At 38.0% G+C, this 17,866-nt stretch overlaps 2 protein-coding genes across 2 annotated transcripts in view; one reads left to right on the forward strand and one right to left on the reverse strand.

Annotated features, from left to right (window-relative positions):
* Positions 1 to 2,252: 2,252 nt before the first annotated feature.
* MYOZ2 (myozenin 2) lies at positions 2,253 to 17,493 on the reverse strand. Its single transcript, XM_021554983.2, has 5 exons — positions 17,190 to 17,493; positions 11,980 to 12,149; positions 10,440 to 10,569; positions 8,887 to 9,070; positions 2,253 to 2,682 (listed from the first exon to the last, which is right to left on the reverse strand). Exons 1-5 carry the CDS (start codon positions 17,263 to 17,265, stop codon positions 2,451 to 2,453), a joined length of 792 nt encoding a protein of 263 aa, XP_021410658.1. The 5' UTR covers positions 17,266 to 17,493; the 3' UTR covers positions 2,253 to 2,450.
* SEC24D (SEC24 homolog D, COPII component) overlaps positions 12,061 to 17,866 on the forward strand; it is a 157,071-nt gene continuing 151,265 nt past the window's right edge. The window contains exon 1 of the mRNA XM_021554979.3: positions 12,061 to 12,163. The gene's annotated coding sequence lies outside the window, so the exon portion shown is untranslated. The remainder of the gene's footprint in view (positions 12,164 to 17,866) is intronic.

Consider the following 17,866-nt stretch of genomic DNA (forward strand, 5'->3'; position numbering starts at 1 on the left):
TTCTCAATTCAACACATTTTTAGTGAAAATATTTAAATGAATTTTTGAGTTCCCTTTAAAGTGCTGCAATAGGTACCTTAATGTAAACAAAAATGAGACCAAAAAAACCTTTTTGAACTAAGACTTTTAGGCATTTTTATTATATATTTATTCTCACCATACTTCTGACTTCTCACCATACCTTTAGTGACTTTCTCTTTTCAAAGCAAATAGCAGTGTCTTTTGATAAAATGTACATGATGTTAAATGCACATCTCCTGAAATATTTATGAACTTGTCCATGTTTCTGTTTGTGTAAAACTTACTTGTGTGTTTTCCCATTCAATCTGTCCTTGCAGCTGTATTTGTTACCACTAAAATAAGCCTTTAGGAGCCCCCCTTCAGCTTTCCTTTAGTTCTAGGGTCCATTTCAAGTGCAATATTACAGTCTGAAAAAATAAATGCAGGTCCTAAAACCCAGTGAAGGTAGCAGTGGACTTCTGAATTCCCAGTCTTACCAAGAGATGTTCCTTTGAGGCAAACGAGTTGGATTTTGGCAGAGGGATTTGTTTATTGCAGTGGGACTTGCACAATGAGGCTCCATCCAGGCTGATGCAGCCAAGGAACATTCCTGGACACTGGCACTGGCTCCTGCGTGCTGTTGAATGCTTAGCACATTGCATAGCCCTCCCTCTGCCAATTAGCACTCTCCCAAACCCTTCCTGGGCACGACTCAGGAGTTTAGCGTGGCCTCTTCCCAGCAGGTGGTTTGGCACAAGCCCCTCGGTACGGGAAGGTTGAACGGTGCGGCTGCAGCGCTCCAGCCCGTGCGATGGGCTGGCGTGCTTGCGGCTCTCTGGTGGCAGAGCTGGGAGCAGGAGGCACAGGGCTCTTACGCTGCAGCTAACGACTGAGCTGAGAGGGGAATCAGAGCTCCTGGTTTGGCGGTGCCACTGCTCCTTTGGGAAGTGTCAGAGAGAACGTAAGGACTGTCGCGGGTTGCTTTTGTTTGGACCATCGGCTAAACGTGTCTATAGCAAGCAAAGCGCCTCTCAAACTTCTGAAGTCTCCTGAGCCCGTTCTGCTCCAGTGGATCCACGGATAAATAGGGAATTAAAGTTGCCATTATGTGTGCTGTGTAAGAAGCAAGGTGGCATGCTCTGTATGAATAGGTTGTTTTTACAGAGAATACAGTAAAAATGATGCCTCCCCTCTTCACAGTCCTCACTGTGTATGTGCTATGCACCAGTTTTCTCATATTTCTCTTCAAACAGCCTTAGGAATACTCATAAAATGCAAATTCCTCCAGAACTTGTTTGCATTACACTTCACCATAGCTTTTTTCTTTAGTCTTGCATCTTTAACCTTGAAGAATTCATATTTTGTTATTGTCCATTTAATGGTTGTACAGTGTGCACAGTTAAGATCCCCAAACGAATCCCTTGCTAGGAAAGCATTCTCAGTCAATGAGGTAATTTTTTAAAAATTTATTTCTTTATTTCCTAAATTTGTTCGGGATCTGTACATTTATTTGTGAAAATTGTGTGAGAAAGTAAATGACAGAAAATGGATGGCAAAATTTCCTTTGCCAACTACCTGCCTTGAAATGACATTTGAAAAACATGTATACTGATACCTATAAAATATCAGAGCTTGTCAGTCCATAAGAGCAAGGACTCTCTCATGCTTTTAAGTACCAGTATAGATGTAGGGGGAAAGGTCTATGAAATTTCCTTTTAGTAAGAAAAAACATTTGTGGTACCAGAGCTTGGTGATACTATTTTTGTATGTCTGACATAACCAGTCATTGCTGGGCTTTTTAGTTGTGAATAACACAAACATTCTAGACATCCAGGAAATACCTCTGTACTTTTTCATCCCCGTACGTAATCCTTGTCATTGCCAAATTCACTGAGTTTTTTGTAAACAAAACCAGGTGACACAGGCACTGATGTGCATCATAACAGCTGAGGAAGAGTCAGAAAGGACGAAAATGGCCTGAACTTGCTGTCACTGAAGTAGTGACACAATTCTTACCTTGGGCCAAAGGCAGGGTTTGGGAAGAAGGTTGATTTTTCAGAGCTTATCTTGAGCAGGCAGGACTTGGGGTGCATTGAGTGCAGAGTTTGGTTGTTTTCCCTAAATTATCGTACCTTTCAAGTCCCTTTAGAGTACTGTCACTTCTTTTTTCTTGGTACACCTGCTCTTAAATTACATGCAAATGTTTCAGAAAGTAAAAGAACATGTAAACACAAAATGAAAACATCACTGTCATATTTTCCAAGTTACTTTATTTAGTTTGTGTTTACAGATGAAACTGGGTGCCAGAAAAGAGACACTTCATCCCAAATTATTAAGTATACTCCAGCTTCCAATGAAAAATTTAGTCAGTAGCCTTTAGTAATATTTGGACCAAAAAAACACGGATGTGCAGCTTTGAGCATTTTGTACCATGTAGAATGCAACCTCTCTCACAGGTCCTCTGTTTCTGGAACAGTGTTGGATTCCGCAGGCTGAATGAACACTACAGGAATATTCTCGGATGTCCATCCTTTGGGAGTCCTGTTGAAGGATCTTCTGGCAGCAAGAGGGTTTGCAAGGATCATGAATCTGGGATCATTTAGCATCAGCATATTATAATCGGGTACCTTGAATTTAACCAGCTTTGATGCTCTCTCAAAACCACCAAAGGGAGTGGCAACCCTGTAGATATCAGAGAAATAAAAGTTAAATGTGATCTTAAAAATACTTATTTTCTTTCCATTCCAGAAGCTGAAAAGAACAGATTTTAGTTCTAGTTTCTTGTTTACATTTTCAAGCTTTGGAAACAAAAGCATTCTGTTTGTTTTTCTGGGGAATTCTCTTTAAGATCTGATTCATTTCCCCTTAGATAAAGCTTGCAGCCTTTTAAAAAATTCAAATGGATGGAAAAGCCAAGAGAAAAAGAAGTTACAAGAAAACCATGTAATTGGTGAGTCACAGTTACTAAACTTATTTTGTTGGTGATAAGTTGATAAGTCTGAAACTGTAGCTCAACACATTCTCTCTAGCAAGTAATTAGTTCAGAAACTTCTCACCCCATTTTCTCCTCTCCTCAGCTGCTTGTTCCACCCACTGCACTGTGTTTCAGCACCATATTGTTGTACCAGTTAGAATGTATGTGGGTTGTGCTATAAACTTGGGTCACTTGTGTGATCTGGGTTAAACAAAGACCCTTCAAAACAGAGAAGCACTTCAAAATCCAAATTATTTCAGCAATCTAGTTTATATCAGTATGCTCAAACAATTGTAGCAATACAAGTGAAGAGGAGTGGAGCTTAATGAGTGAAGCAGAAAGGAACAGCCAAAGACAACAAGTTCTGGAAAGGAGGGAATGGGTGAGGACTTGATAGCCAGCTTTGTTTCTGAAGAAAATGTTTATGTAACTAAACCTTGAAACACTGTTCAGCCAGTATTTTTCATGTTATTTAAATGTAGATTTTCCCCCAGGCAGTAAGCCTGAGAAACTGAAAGATAAGGAATACTAAGCTGGAGTTGACTGTTACATGCATTTGCAAATACTTTAAAACAACAGTATTTCCAAATTCCACCCCTGATCTTCTGTATATACAGGTTTCAGACTGAAAAAAAAATCCATGAGTTTTCCTGTCACTTCTTCCAGCCTCCTTTGGACAAACAAACAGACTATGGTATGTGCTCTGCATTTTGATCAGTTGCATAGCTTTGCTGGGATGTATTCTAGCCAGTGAAGAGTGTCAGATTTTCAAACTCCACAAGATCACCTGGTTTCTGCAAAAACCAGACATGTTATAGTATGGGAAAATTAATTTTTGTTGAAATGGAATTTCACCAGCCTTGTTATATTTGGTGTGTGGTACAAAACAACAGATCCGATGGAATATATTTCCAGTGGCTCCAGGTATTACAGCAGAATCCTGGAGAAATTAATGCCAACAGAAACTAAAATAAATCATTTGAAGGTCTGTCTAGGATTTTCATCAGGATAAAACCCTTAAGTTTTGTGCTAAGAATGAAGTACACATACACAAAAAGAAGAGATTAGTTCAAAAAAATTGAATCCATGTCATGAAAGAAGTGGTGCTGCTCTCTCATTACATGGATGATTCACTGCATTTTGGTACGAGTAGCATTTGTTGAAGGGGATGGTGTTAACTCCAAAGCATCAATCCTTGGAGATATAAAAAAAGCTTTGGGCATGCACCCTCACTGAGAGAAGAGCACTGCTTTAGATTAAGCTTTAAAAATGTGTCTCAAATTATGGTGAGACAAGATGTTGCAGCAGCCAGTCCAGGCATTAAACTCTTTTGAGGTCAAAGGGAATTGTTTATCCAAAGGTGGTATCGAGCCTGTGGTATCAAGATTTTCTTGTGGAGCTGTCTTCTAGGTCACAATGTCAACATGGATCTGGATGATACCGATTAAAAATAATTGCTTGGTAATTGGCACAGAGTGAATGTAGTGATCTACATCTCACCGGATAATAAATATTGTTTTAATTGCTGCCCTAATTACGATACACATTCTCACATTGTTGTTATGTTTAATTATCATTGATGTGTATATTAAAGGGATAATCAAAATAAACAGAATTATAATAGTTGTATAATTTGAAAAACAATTCTGTTGTCTGAAACATCCTCTTTGTAGTATTTATGTGTTTTAAATAGAGCATATTCCTATATGTAACAGAAACAGGAGGGCTTTCTTTGGAATTCAAGTATCTTTTGTAGCAAAATACCCTCCTGTAGTTGCTATACAAAGTCTGACCTCAGAGAACTGTGCATTCCTGCCTTATAGGCAAGGGCACATGATGATTGACAGAAAGGAGAGTACAGTAATTGGCTAAGAGATGTTGATTTTCCTTTACAGCAGCAGTAAATATATTATTGTGAACAATAAGTTGTCTGACAACATGGTGTTGTAATGACCTCTGTTGCACACACATCAGCTGTGCTACTTGAGCTCTGATTCATTGTATAGAAGCCTAAATCTCATGCCTAAAAAATTCCAGCAGTCATTGCTCATAAGGGTGGAAATGCTGGTTCAGAGCCATAGGAAATAGCAGGAAGTGTAACAGATTGTTTAATATTCACTTTGCATATTCCTAAAAAGTAGATGCTTGATTTAATAATAGCAGGTACATGTTTATTTTTACATGTCATTTTAATAGTATTTATTTTTCATTTTTTTACCCTTAGTCTTTCTTTTTCAATATTATATTGTCTCAACATAGGAGACTGCTTTTAGCTAATGATCTGGGAAAGTCTGAAGAAATGTTTTAACTGCATTAGATTAGCACCTTTGGTTACATAATCACAAAAATTATGTGTTTCACATTTTAAAATGGGATCATCCTTCATAGAACATTTTGTTTATCATTAATTCTGTGAAAAAATGGGACATAGGAGCAAAGAATTTGACCCTGCAAAATGCTTGGAGCTTCATGGGAGCTTCACTGCCTAAGCACCCAGCTCCCACTCATCTCACATCACTTTAAGTTAGCACCCAAAATCCCTGTGGGACTCTGGATCTTAGCATTTTATAATAGACTTCAGAATCCATGAATCAACGAAAACAGAGCCCAGTCCAGATGGACTGAATTCTTGCAGTGCTTTTGAAAGAGTAGTCTTTGGGAATTGAGAAAGCAGAATTTATCTGGTAGGAGAGGCTGAACTAGTCTGACTTGCTTGTCCTATGTGAGTAAGATGTGGTGCTTTGTATGTTACTCATAATCCTACCTTTGACATTTTATCCAGCTCCAAGAAAGCAAATGGAATAAAAGTACTTATTTAAGTAATATTATAAACTCCTTAGCAAATGCAGATTCATGCTGCCTTCCCACAGATTTATTACTTGGTGCTTCCACACTGGTAAAAGAGACAAGAAATTTTTTCACTAGTAAATGCTTTTTCAATCCTAATAGGAATGAATCTCCAAGAGAAGCCAGATGGCATAGTCTGTTCTGCTGCTTTTCTCTGCTAGCACAGATCCGTTTTATCTCTGAGGAAGAGAAGGAGTAGCCTGGTGTGCACAGTCTGGTCAGAGCCCCTCTGAGCCCCACTCCCCTCTGCCCAGTGCTGTGCTGTCAGAGCACCGCTGCCTGACTCACAGACAGCCTTGCCTCGCTGCACAAACCCTCCTGACATTTGCTTCCACAGCTCTTCCTCCAGTGACCTGCCAGGTCCCTGCAGCTTAAAATGAATACTAAACTCAAAAAAATACCTCTATGAATTCCTTATTTGTTTTTAAAAATTCCTTTGTGTTATAAAAACTGCACTGCTGCAGGGTCCACAGTCCCCTCTTCACTGCTGGATAGTGGGGAAAACAATCTGGATGCTGTTTAGTGCTGAAGACACTTTTAGCTGTGAATGTGTGCTCCAGTTCCAATATATCAGACCTCCCTACCTGCTCAGGTTGTGCTGCTTTTCCAGTTTGTTGTGTAACAAGGAAAGCTGAAAGGAGCCTGAAATTATTTGTTAAGTCTGAGTGCCATTTCTACAGACGCCAGCGAATGAACCGGGAGGGATCCCAGGCCCATTTCCCTTGGGAATCCTATGGCTCACACTTGCTGTTAACCACACCCGCTCCTGACTAATGGTGACTGTAGCAGCGCTTTGCAGGAGAGCAAACACAACGGCACTTTACTGGATGATGAGGCAGGATGGAAAGCCTAGATAGATACCCTCACTGATAACAAAATGGTGCTATTATGTCACACTTAAATTGTTTAATACAGTATCATTTGCTTTCTCTCCAAGACTGCAATTAAGCAAGCCAAGGATGCTGTGACCTAGATGCACAGGGTGACTTAGTAGGATCTAGGCACAAGAGTCCAGGTAGTCTTCTTTTGTTGGATAGCTTGGCATGGCAGTGTGCTCTTTTAAATCCCATCATCGAACACTCTCCTGTGCATTTTTAGGAGTGTAGACATCTAAGTCATGGCTGTAAAATCCTCTCCAAGAGATGAGTATCTTGAATTTTAATTTTTCAAATTCTCAATTTCTTTTTGAATCTGCTAGAAAACATATGTCTGACTATAACATGTCACAGCTTTTCTAGGGCTACCAGGCATCCTTTTTTACTGGATATCAGGTTTTTTCCATGAGAAGGAGAGTAGTTGTGGACTATGTTTATATATTTTTTGGGTTGAATTTTACCAGTTTCACAGTCTGGATTTGGATTTATATGCCAGATTTTAGGTTTTTATGGCAGTTACAAGGAAGAGTATTGACTTTTCCCTTATAAGAATGCACATATGTTCAAGAAATTCAGACTTTGGTGAGCCATAGTTCTGCCACATCATACACAGAGATACTCCACATAGAAAGAAATTCAAATAGTGTTGTGAGGAGGGCAGCTAGCAGAACACAGCGCCACAAAGACAGCCTTTAAATCCACAAAGAAGCCATCAGACACTGTCTCAAGACAGATATCCCTGTTAATGGAGTCTCTGTGCCCTGACTGATGCTGTCCTTCACAATAATGACTAGCACCTCTTGTGAGAGGGAGAACTAATTCTGTCTCCATGCTTTTGTATCTTCAGCATTTTCTTGGGCTCTATTTTTTTTTATTTTTTTTTTTTTTAGGTTACAATAAGCACAGTACATAAACTGTGCTGTTACTGTTCTGATGTTGGCAGCTGTGGCACATCTCTGACTTGTGTTTGCTATTTTGTCTGCTGAGAAGAGTGTACCACAGACTCAGTTATTAACATGGCAACGTATATTGCTGCTAGGAAATCAGAACTAATGCAGTGTCTGCAGTGCCAATTTTGATGTTAAATTGTGTAATGTTTTAGTCCTTGCACTCATAGTTGAGGCCCACGTCAACATCAGGAACATAAGTTATGTTTGTGGTATATTTCTCTAAGTTTGTTTTGCCATGAACAATTTTGTTTTTCAATAGATTGCTGTCTGGCCTTTTGAGGAGGGGTTTGGGTTTGGCTCAGCTGTCTGGAACTCAGCAGGGTTGTCCAGTACTTCAGTAAATAAAAATAGTGTAAATGGAATGAAAGAAAGCAAAAGACATGAGTAAGAATTTGCTTTAAAGCATTAAAAACCCAGTGTTGTCCATATATCTAGAAGTTTTACTGAAAGCCATGATACACTAGTTACTATGTAAGTAAAACAATGTTTAATCTGTTAATTTGTTGCTGAAGGTTGTCAAATATATAAAAAATGTTACACTGAAATAAAAGAGGAAATCTTCTTGCTATTTAGTGTGAGGGATTGGTTGTGGGATAAAGTTCATTGCACCACCATTCATTGCCTAAAACAAAGCCATGTGAGTTGTATTTAAAAAATAAACAGAAAAAGAGTACTTTGCACTACATAACTTAGAAACAAAGCTCTGACTGAGAGATCTGACAATACCATACTTACTGAAGTCAACAATAGGCATCCTGAAAAAAAATTTGAAGCTTATATTTCCCATTTATTGGTACACTGAATTACAGAATCATAGACTCATGGAGTGGTTTGGGTTGGAAGTACCCTCAAAGATTATTTAGTTCCAACCCCCCTGTCATGGGCATGGAGGTCTTTCACTAGAGCAGGTTGCTCAGAGCTCTGTGCAGCCTGACCTTGAACACCTCCAGCAATGGGCATCCATGACTTCTCTGGGCACTGTATTTGGATACTTTCTTTCACTATTTTTAGCAATTTATCTTCTGTTCCTAGGTCTACAGTTTGAATTTGGGCCCATACTTTAGAGATAGACTAATTTGCTCCTTAATGCTCTTGTTTGCCACTTGTAATCAATGTTTGTGTTCATGTTTATGCATACACTTGCAAACACAGGTGGTAGGGTTTTTAAAGCTGGTGGTAACATTTTATTTCATAGTAATTTTCCTCTGATCAGTAAAATTCAGTGTTCATTCAGGATTACCTGTTAAAGCTCCTGTAGTCAGGCAGTTCCGGCTTTGCTTCAGGTGTGAAAAGTTTAGGATATAAAGCTTCCAGCAGTTCTGGATCATCCCTAATGGCTTCTATCCAGGGAGACTGGTAATACTTTGGCACAGCAGTAGTGTTGAACTTTTCAGGAGGAATTTCTTTCAGTGGTCCAGAATATCCTGCAATGTGATCAAGGTAAAATGATTATAGTGATTCTTTGTATTTTCTGCTTCCTTGTCACTGTCCTGTGCAAGCAGAAACTAACACAGCAGAATTTCTCAGTGAGTTAAAATTAACAGTTGGTTCAAGTCACCAGGCCACTGCTACACAGAAACAGAAATCTGGCAGGGTAAATTTGTAGCCTTTTAGGCAGATAACTCCTCCAAAGTATTCCAACTTCTTCTGAGGCTGAGTTTATTTTGGGTTTTTTTTATAAGTTTGTTTCAATTGTAAGCATTTGTTTGAAAGCAGATAGTACATAGTCCTTTGGCTAAATTAACAAAAATATTTTAAAAATAGATTGCTGATTAAAAGTAATATAATTCTACCTCTTTGAGTGAAAATTTCCACAAGCATATCTACATCTAGGTCTTTAAATGAATGCTATTTCATTCTATATGCTTAAACCTCCCTGTGGCTTAGTGTCTACTCTGACCAGACCTTTTTTGCCTAAAGAAAGGCTTGGAGATTTCTATCATGTCTTAGCAATGGAAATTACCTCTGTTTGCATTGTGTTTGGCCAAAGGATGCACAGAGCCTCAGCAGACACCAGCAGAGCAGGACTGACCTAGTTTACATGGACTGGAAAAGGTCTGCACAAAACATGCATTGAGCAATTCTGAACAAAGAATGAATTTGTAAAAACCACGGTCTGCTCATGGATAATTCATAAACAGGAAGAAGGGCTATATCACTGAATAAATAAATTAAAACAAATTAGCTTTTTCTAGTCTTTAAAGAATACAAAATAAGGCCTTCTTGTAACTCACTCCTTTAAATAAAGCCAACAGTACCCTCACAGTTAAGGATTTAAAAAAGAACAGTTTATGCAGCCAGACACAAATTCCTTTCAAACTTACTCCTCTCTAAAGGATTCTAGCAAAATTTAGTGGCTTCAGATTTATATTTATGGATAATTAAACTACAATGGATAGTTTGCTGACTGTTGAGCAGGGTGTTACATGTTGGAAACAATGGTTTAACAAAGAAAAATCAATGTATTCATGTGGTTTTAAATCAGAGGATCTCTTTCTCAGTGTTTTTAAGACCTGTATATGAAGGAGCAGTCTCTCTTGATATTAAGATATGTTTTCAGTTTAGAGAGAAGTAGTACAAAAGTTGTATCAGATCTCTTAAAAATGAACACAAGCAGCTAAGAGTATCACTTTACATTTCTTGGAGAAGTTCTGATTAGTTACCTGACTCAAATGTGTCTATTTCTAGTATTAGTCCATTATCTTCTTCTTGAAGATACTGCCTTAAAAATGGTCATTTCTTTGCTGTGCAATGAGACTGAATGTATTCAGTGTCTGCAGACTCCCGTATTACCTGGGGCAATGTTGTCAGGGTGTGGAGGGCTGCGGGGGTCAGGTGTGTTGGGAGGTGTCATTGGGGCATGCTGGGGGATTCCTTCCACGCTGAGGCCGTCCATTCTGACACTCTGGATGGGCTCTCCACGCTGTGTTTGGACACAAAGAAATAGCACCTGAGGCATGGCATTCTCTGGGGAGGCTGCACCAGTGCTCCGATTTACAGCCCAGATCTAATTTCCAGCATGCACAGTGCTAAAGCACACTGTGCTGCTGTTTGGTAGAGTATTCCCTTCACACTTGCATTGTCTAAGTAACCAAAAATGAGCATTTTTTTGGTCACTAGATGCTAGAAGCTGTTCTGTACCCAACAGAGGACCCATGCTACCTAAAGGGTCAAGAAATCTGGCAAGTTTGATCCCTTTGAGTTTCAAAGCATTGATACTTCAAAGCGTCTCTTCCCCTATCAGTTGAAAATTCGCTGCATTTGTTGAACTGCTATTGTTTGGGATTGTCTTTTCCTTTATTTGTAGTAGAAATAACAACCTCAGTGCAGATCACTTTCTGGAGATTCATGATATGGTGTTATTTTCCACCCTCCTATTGGGATATCGGTTCTAAGGAAACATCTGAAGGCTTAATCATTGTTGCATAAATATAGAATTAGAGTCTCATAAGAAGTCAGCATCTTATTTTAGCCATGACACATAGGCTAAAAGCTATTTAAATATAGATTGGTTTAGAGTAAGAGTTTCTTGAATAGGAAAGCAAACAAATAATACTTGTTTAAACTTGAAGTAACAACAAAAAAAGATCAAGGCAGAATGTTTTCTAGTCATCCTGAAGTATGTTAGAAAGATTAACTTTGGCAGACAGAACCCTAAAGATGATGCAGACACCACCAGCGGTGCTAAATAGACATTTAGGGGAGGGAACAGGAGCCAGAGGCATCGTTTTTTCATGTTTTGGAATGTCATACTGACACATACTGACTGTGGTTTTGGAGAGAAAAAGTGGACTAGAGGGAAATGGATCTGTCAGACTGTAGCAAAATCATGTGATTGCATACAGAATTCTGACAAGATTGATAATGTGCTCAGAATTTTTCTGTCTAGCTTCTATTATTCAATAGAGGGAGAAATGAGGGGACAGTATTCATAGATGGGTTTTTAAATGATACTGTTTAGTGATAGCCTTGGGTGGTCTGTGGAGTTATTCAAGTTTTTTTAAACAGGATTTCTTTTGTGCAGATTTATTGTAAAAAGGCAGATTTATCAAAGTTCAAAGTGGATCTCATTTTATCCCAGTGTAATATAACGTCTGTTGAGCAACTGATCAAAGATGTTGAAAATATCTATACCATATAAAAAGAAATGTAATTTTTTTTTTGTCTATAGGATCTCATTTAATAAAATACAATTGACTCACTTCTTCTTAGCCTCATTCTAAGATTTGCTTTTCTTTTTCCTGAAACTGCAAGTAAATCATACACAATGTGTATCATGTGCACCAAAGGAACCCGAAGTAGAATCATTAAGAAGTCATTAGAAAATACTCACATTTCTTGGCTTGTTTGCCACATAATGATAATTTTCATATGTGTATTTGTCAGATCTCCGCTGGCGTCGCTTGAAGAGCCTGGCCCCTCTGTTGCTGAGTGTTGACAATTCCTCCACCATGATATCTCTGGGCGTGCTGACCTTTTTTCCAAGGTTCAGGGTGGGTGAGACTGCAATGCAATGGGTAAGTACAAACCTCTGTTTGTCTCAAATTTCTGATATTCCATGCTCTGCACCTGAAATCCAGCAACTTGTTCATGCATATTTAGTTAACACATAACACAGCGTCACATGGTGTTAGTGAAATAAAGCCTTCTTCCCAAATTTTGGAGGAGATTATTGAGCACCACAAACCTGTATTTTTAAAGATAAACACCTCAAGCTCCAAATCAGTTGTTATCAAGATCAGGTCTATAGTGTCCTACACACAATATTAATAGCAGGCTAGTAAAAACTGGCTTCTGCTAAAACTGGGAACAAAATTCCTTCTGATCCCAGGTTCCCACATTAAACTTTCAGTTAACTTTCTGTGTCCTGCATTGGATAGATAAGAGATAACACCTACCAGTTTCTATTAAATGCTATTTTTAGACTGACTTTAAAAATAAAGCTCAAGGTGTGGAAAATGAGAATCAACAAATCATTATGATGTGCTTCTAGGAATTGATTCATTTAGGACCTTTTGGGTTTTATTCTCTCTAAGAGGAAACAAGTACTGGATGCATATTTCTTAATTCACTACTTGGGGAAAATTTCTATGTCTTTATTAACGTCCTGTGGAATCTGAAAAGGAGAATGCATAAGCAAGGTAAGGGGAGATCAATCAGGATTGAAAACAAAGAATTCTGGATGTCAGAATTCCTATTGGCATCTTCATGGTGGTTTTCTGGAAGCTGGGATGCTGGTGGCACTGAGCGAGCTATTGCTTAGTGACTGAACTGTCACTGAATGTCCTCAACCTAGAGATAAAACTTAAACCTTAGAACACAGAAACCTAAACACTGAAGCAACTATTTTCTATTTATTTGTTTTTGCTTAGAGCATTGCAGAATTTAAGAAATATAACAATAATAGGACATTGTATGCTTCACATATTCCTATGGTCTCCAGGATTTAAAATTCTGAACTTTTCTGACATGTATTTTAATACATTAAAATGAATTGAGGACAAATTATACATAATACGTATCCTGCTATCAGAGTAAGCAGACAGGAGGCCCAGTTTAAAATTAACATTACAAATTAATTAGCTGCAGAAGGTACCTAATGCCACAGTCAATATTACATATGAAGGGTTTTGTTTTTAGTAAATGGCATGTGTCTCCTAGTAACTTTATGTTGGAAAAACAATGTGATGTGCTGACATTTAAGAAAACTTAATGGAGACAGATATATTAAATATTTAGCTGAAGCTGGATGGACAAGAGTTTTCCACCTAGTAAATCAAACAAGTAGATGGGCCCTGGAGTGTATCCTTTGTTGATCCATTTCTGTCCGTACCAATTTCAGCTGAATGCTTGCAGTGGATTTCAGTGGAAGAAGAGCAAGTTAACTGGATCATGAGATGAATTGTGCACTTCTGCTTTAAAAATAGTGTGTGCAAAGAATCCTAACAACCTCATGTTATTTAAGAGAACAGAGAGTTCCTAACATGGGAGAAAATGGCTCAGCTTGCCCAGTGTATCTCTATCAGTGGCTGATAGTGATGGGATTTTGGCTCTGACATGGAGATAACTGGTTGTTGGCCCATGGCCTAAAATTCAGACCTCAAGTCATATTTTGATTTTATCATTTCTCAAAATGACTGCTGGAGTAGAGACTGCTGGATGGTTTTATATTAACAAGAAGTAAGAAATTCACCCCACAATTCAACAACATTTACACATAGAAAAGCTTTTGTTGTTTGTACACAGAATGGGGAGCGTGCACATCCTCAGAGACTGGGGAGCCAAGGCAATTGCAGAGCTCTGTCTACAGCACTCGGGATTCTTCTGGGACACTCTGGGTCTTATCTATTTTGGGCCTTGCTGTTCCCTTACATACATATTGTTCTTGTTAATGTTAACTGAAGGCTCCAAGCTACTTTGTAACCCACAGTTGTGTACTCTTGTGTATCCAGGCAGCATCCCAAAATCATAAGTGTAAAGTTCATTTGAATTCCTTGCCAACTAAAATCTAATCATCTGTCTAGCTTTATGATGTGTCTAGGGATAGTTTCACTGTCAGTGCAGATAAGGTGATGGAGAATGAGAGAAGGAGGACATTTAGGGAATGATAGAAAGAGAACATTAATGTCATAGATGGACACTGAAAAATAATATTGAAAGTTTAATTCACAGTTTAATCCTAATATTAATCTTTTAGCTTAATTTCTTTAATTTGCTTCTAACAAGTTCTTCTTGTCCTGTGCTTCAAAGCACAGCAGATTGCATTTGAATATGATTTATATAGTCCCTCCTGCATACACTACCTAATATTCCTTTAATCCTTCAGTTTACCTTTACTTTACTTTACTAATCCTTTACTTTATCTTTCTAAATACCTTAATCTGGACTGGAAACTTTAATGATAAATGACAAATATTAGTATGCTTGTTGTAGTATCAGAAATAAGATCTTTTAACTCTATCAAGAAAGACAGTTAATCATGTAGATACTGAAGATTGCATTTAAGAAATAATATAGAACTGGGTGTGGGATTTAAGTGATGAACTCCAAGGGCTTTCTTAAACATACATATTTATATACATCCAAGGTTTTCTTTACCAAGCATTTTTAGAAATGTTCTGATTAGTCCAAGTCTGCCAGCGACAAACCAAGGGCTTGAGGAGGTCACTAAATGCACCCACTGATTTACTCATGCAGTTTCTCTTTGAGCTGTAAGAAAGTTACAGTTGATGTCTATTCCTGCAGCATATTATGGTGTGTCCATTTTCTCTAAAAAATGAGACAAAGTCATGTCCCACAAGCCAACAGCAGAGGTGGACTTCCAGTCTTCACCAGTCTTGCCCAGAGATTGGTGATCTCTGACAGTGGCAGAAAACTTGGCTGGTTTTGGAGTCTACCAACAGCTGTTCCTGCTGTGATTATATTTTAACAAGGAAGTGGAGAGTCACTGTTTACCCGAAAGCATTATAATAAAAAGAGTCTGAAATAAAAGTGGAGCAGGCATGCTTACCCCATTCAAAGGTGCTAGGGTTTGCGTAATGTTGTACCAGAGCCTTCTGTTATTGTGTACCTGTGTTAGCAGTGGAGAGTTTCAAAGGGCTGTGAGTCTGGCTGGAACTGTACATTTAGTTTTGATGTAAATACCAGTTTCAGAATTGTCATTAGGAACAGTGATTCCAAGCCCAGAGAGACAGCAGTTCACTTTCTAGGTCTCAAATTAAGCTCAATGAATTAACAATTCGGGGCAAAACAAAATATCAAAAATTAGTTAAGCTGAATCTAACCAATTAAATGTGGTATTTCTCCATGTTTTTTCCAAGGCTTGTTCAGATCTGGTCCCAGAGAACTGGCTTATATTTTGTGTCACCACAGCTTTGGTTATCCTTCTCGTTTCTATCTGGCTTCACTGAGCTTGTACAGTTATAAATTTCAGTCTCTTATCACACCCATTTCATGGACTTTCATTTTCTGTTAACATATAAATACCTCTAGCACCCGAAGAAGAGGCAAAAATAGAATTTTACTAAGAGTTAGAATTGCCTTCAGTGGCCACATATCACAGCATCTCTTGCAGGATAAGCTGTCATAACTATGAGTATGAATCTTGACAGCAAATCTGATAATACGTAAATAATAAAGGGGAAGATTATGTGAGGCAAATGTTAAGCATCAGCACAGATTATCCAAATATGCCGATGATTTCAAGGTCTGTATGCTACATTTATTAGTATTGCTATGAATAGTAGCAACATTTACCATGTGAAATGCCTGGTTCCAAACAAACATATGAAAGACTTTTTTTTCCTTTTGCCCTGAAGAGCTTACAGGCTATTTCAGGCGCATGTAGTGCTTGGGTTTACAATACAAAAAAACCCCAGGGTTGTAATGAAATCTGGAAGGACAGACTGGCTTTCAGATTTGAGGGCATGTTCAGTGGAGAATTGAAACAGTAAAGAGGTATTTGTTTAGGAACAAAAAATTCAGGAAAAAAAACCTCTGGAAGTATCAGAAGGAGTAGGACCAGGCAAATTTGTAGCTTCTTGTTCTAAAAATTCTCAAGTCTTTCACCCTACTCTTCATGAAATCACAATGGTTATCAAGTGAGTGCAGAAACCACCCAAAAGTTCTTTGAAACAAAAGCCCACAAAAGATTTTCAAAACTGGAATTCCATGTTCAATATTTAATCCCATGGAAGTGGTATAACTTTAATAAATTCTAAATATTCATGCAGTTCCCTGTGGTTGCAGTGAGGCTTGTGGAGTGCTTATCAATTATAGAAAATTGATCTTTTATGTAAATGGTAAAAAAGGCTTCATGCGCAGGATTGGAAGGTTCTCCAAAAGCATCCAGCGCATGCCTAATGAAAGCCAAGCAGATTTGTATTTCCAATGGAGTTAATTGCTTCTTAAGGTGCCATGCTAGAAGCATACCTTCAATAACCTGTTTTAGAAAATCAAACAACTTTCCAAAAAATGCCTGCATTTTCATCAATGCAAGTACAGAGAAGTAAAAATTCTGTCAGATAACATTAACTGGTGGTTATGCGTTAGAGAGAGTGACAAATGCTAGTAAATTTGTTAGTTACAAAGACAAGATTTGAGAGGAATGGAGATGTGAGCATTTGTTTAAAATGTTTTTATCATTTATATAAAAAAGCAGAGTGAAACAGAGCAAATAAAAATGCAACAAACCAAGAGGGTACAGATCATTATGTTTCTTAGATGATAGCCTTTTAATGTGGAATGAAGTCATGTTATTAACCCCAAATAATGTTCTGAAAGGCTATCCTAGCAGAATGTACATCAGCTGTTAGATTACTTCATTCCTCCACAGCAGTTGTTCATCTGAAAATAGCTTTCAAATGAAAAGAGGCAACTACAAAAGGATTAGTTACCATAGGCAGCATGATACTCCCACAAGATTATTTATGGCAAAACACCCAGAGACAAAGCTGTAAGAGAGTTAAACTCTATGATTAAAAAAATGTATTAGGGAGGGCTAGAGGACATTGCATATGCAGTAAGCTGGGTTCAGTGCTATACCATTTCTGTGTATTTCATCCATAATGGCTGATGCTTGCTCTTTCCTCTCTTTGGCCAGGGCAGAATCTGATAACATTGTGATTTTCTGATATGACTTTTCCTTGCTGCAAAAAAACAACACATTTTTATATTGTTGAGCCAGCGCACACAGTTCAGCTAACTTTCATTTCTAGCAGCCTGTTGGGAATGGCTGAACAGTGAAGTCAGGGGTTTCTGACTGAGAAATACTGCACTGCAAAATGCACTGGCAGTTCTTGCTTGCAGACAGATGTTAGAACATGTTTTGATGGATAGAAAATTCAAAGGAATGGACTTTGAGTTGGTTACATAAATCCTTCAGCAAAAATCAGTGTCAGTGGTATAGGTCTTCTCACATCTATTCACTATACTACAAGATGTAAATTCCAAACTAATTTTAATTTACATCTTGGTTTATGTTTTCAGAAATGTTACATTTTGAATTTTATTAATGTAACAAAGAATCTGAGGAGTGAAATGAGTTCCTCTGTCATCTTTAAAGAAGGTGCATTTCTGACTAAGTAAAAATACAAACGTCTGTTAAGTTGCAGAATCAAGAGCTTACATAAATGTCTTGTATATGACAGTTTGTAGGACAGACAATGTCAAAACATTTCAGGAAACAATACACTTACCCTACTGTTTTGTTGTGCAGATAA

The sequence above is a fragment of the Lonchura striata genome, chromosome 4 (assembly GCF_046129695.1).
Source record: "Lonchura striata isolate bLonStr1 chromosome 4, bLonStr1.mat, whole genome shotgun sequence".
NCBI lineage: Eukaryota > Metazoa > Chordata > Aves > Passeriformes > Estrildidae > Lonchura > Lonchura striata.

Bases quoted from the DNA above. Each gene is read 5' to 3' on its own strand.
- MYOZ2 (XM_021554983.2), bottom strand. From the start codon at position 17,265: ATGTTATCAGATTCTGCCCTGGCCAAAGAGAGGAAAGAGCAAGCATCA. The intron at 12,150-17,189 runs GTATAGCACTGA...ATTGCATTGCAG, and splicing joins GGATGAAATACACAGAAATG to TCTCACCCACCCTGAACCTT. The intron at 2,683-8,886 runs GTAATCCTGAAT...TGATATCTACAG, and splicing joins GACTACAGGAGCTTTAACAG to GGTTGCCACTCCCTTTGGTG.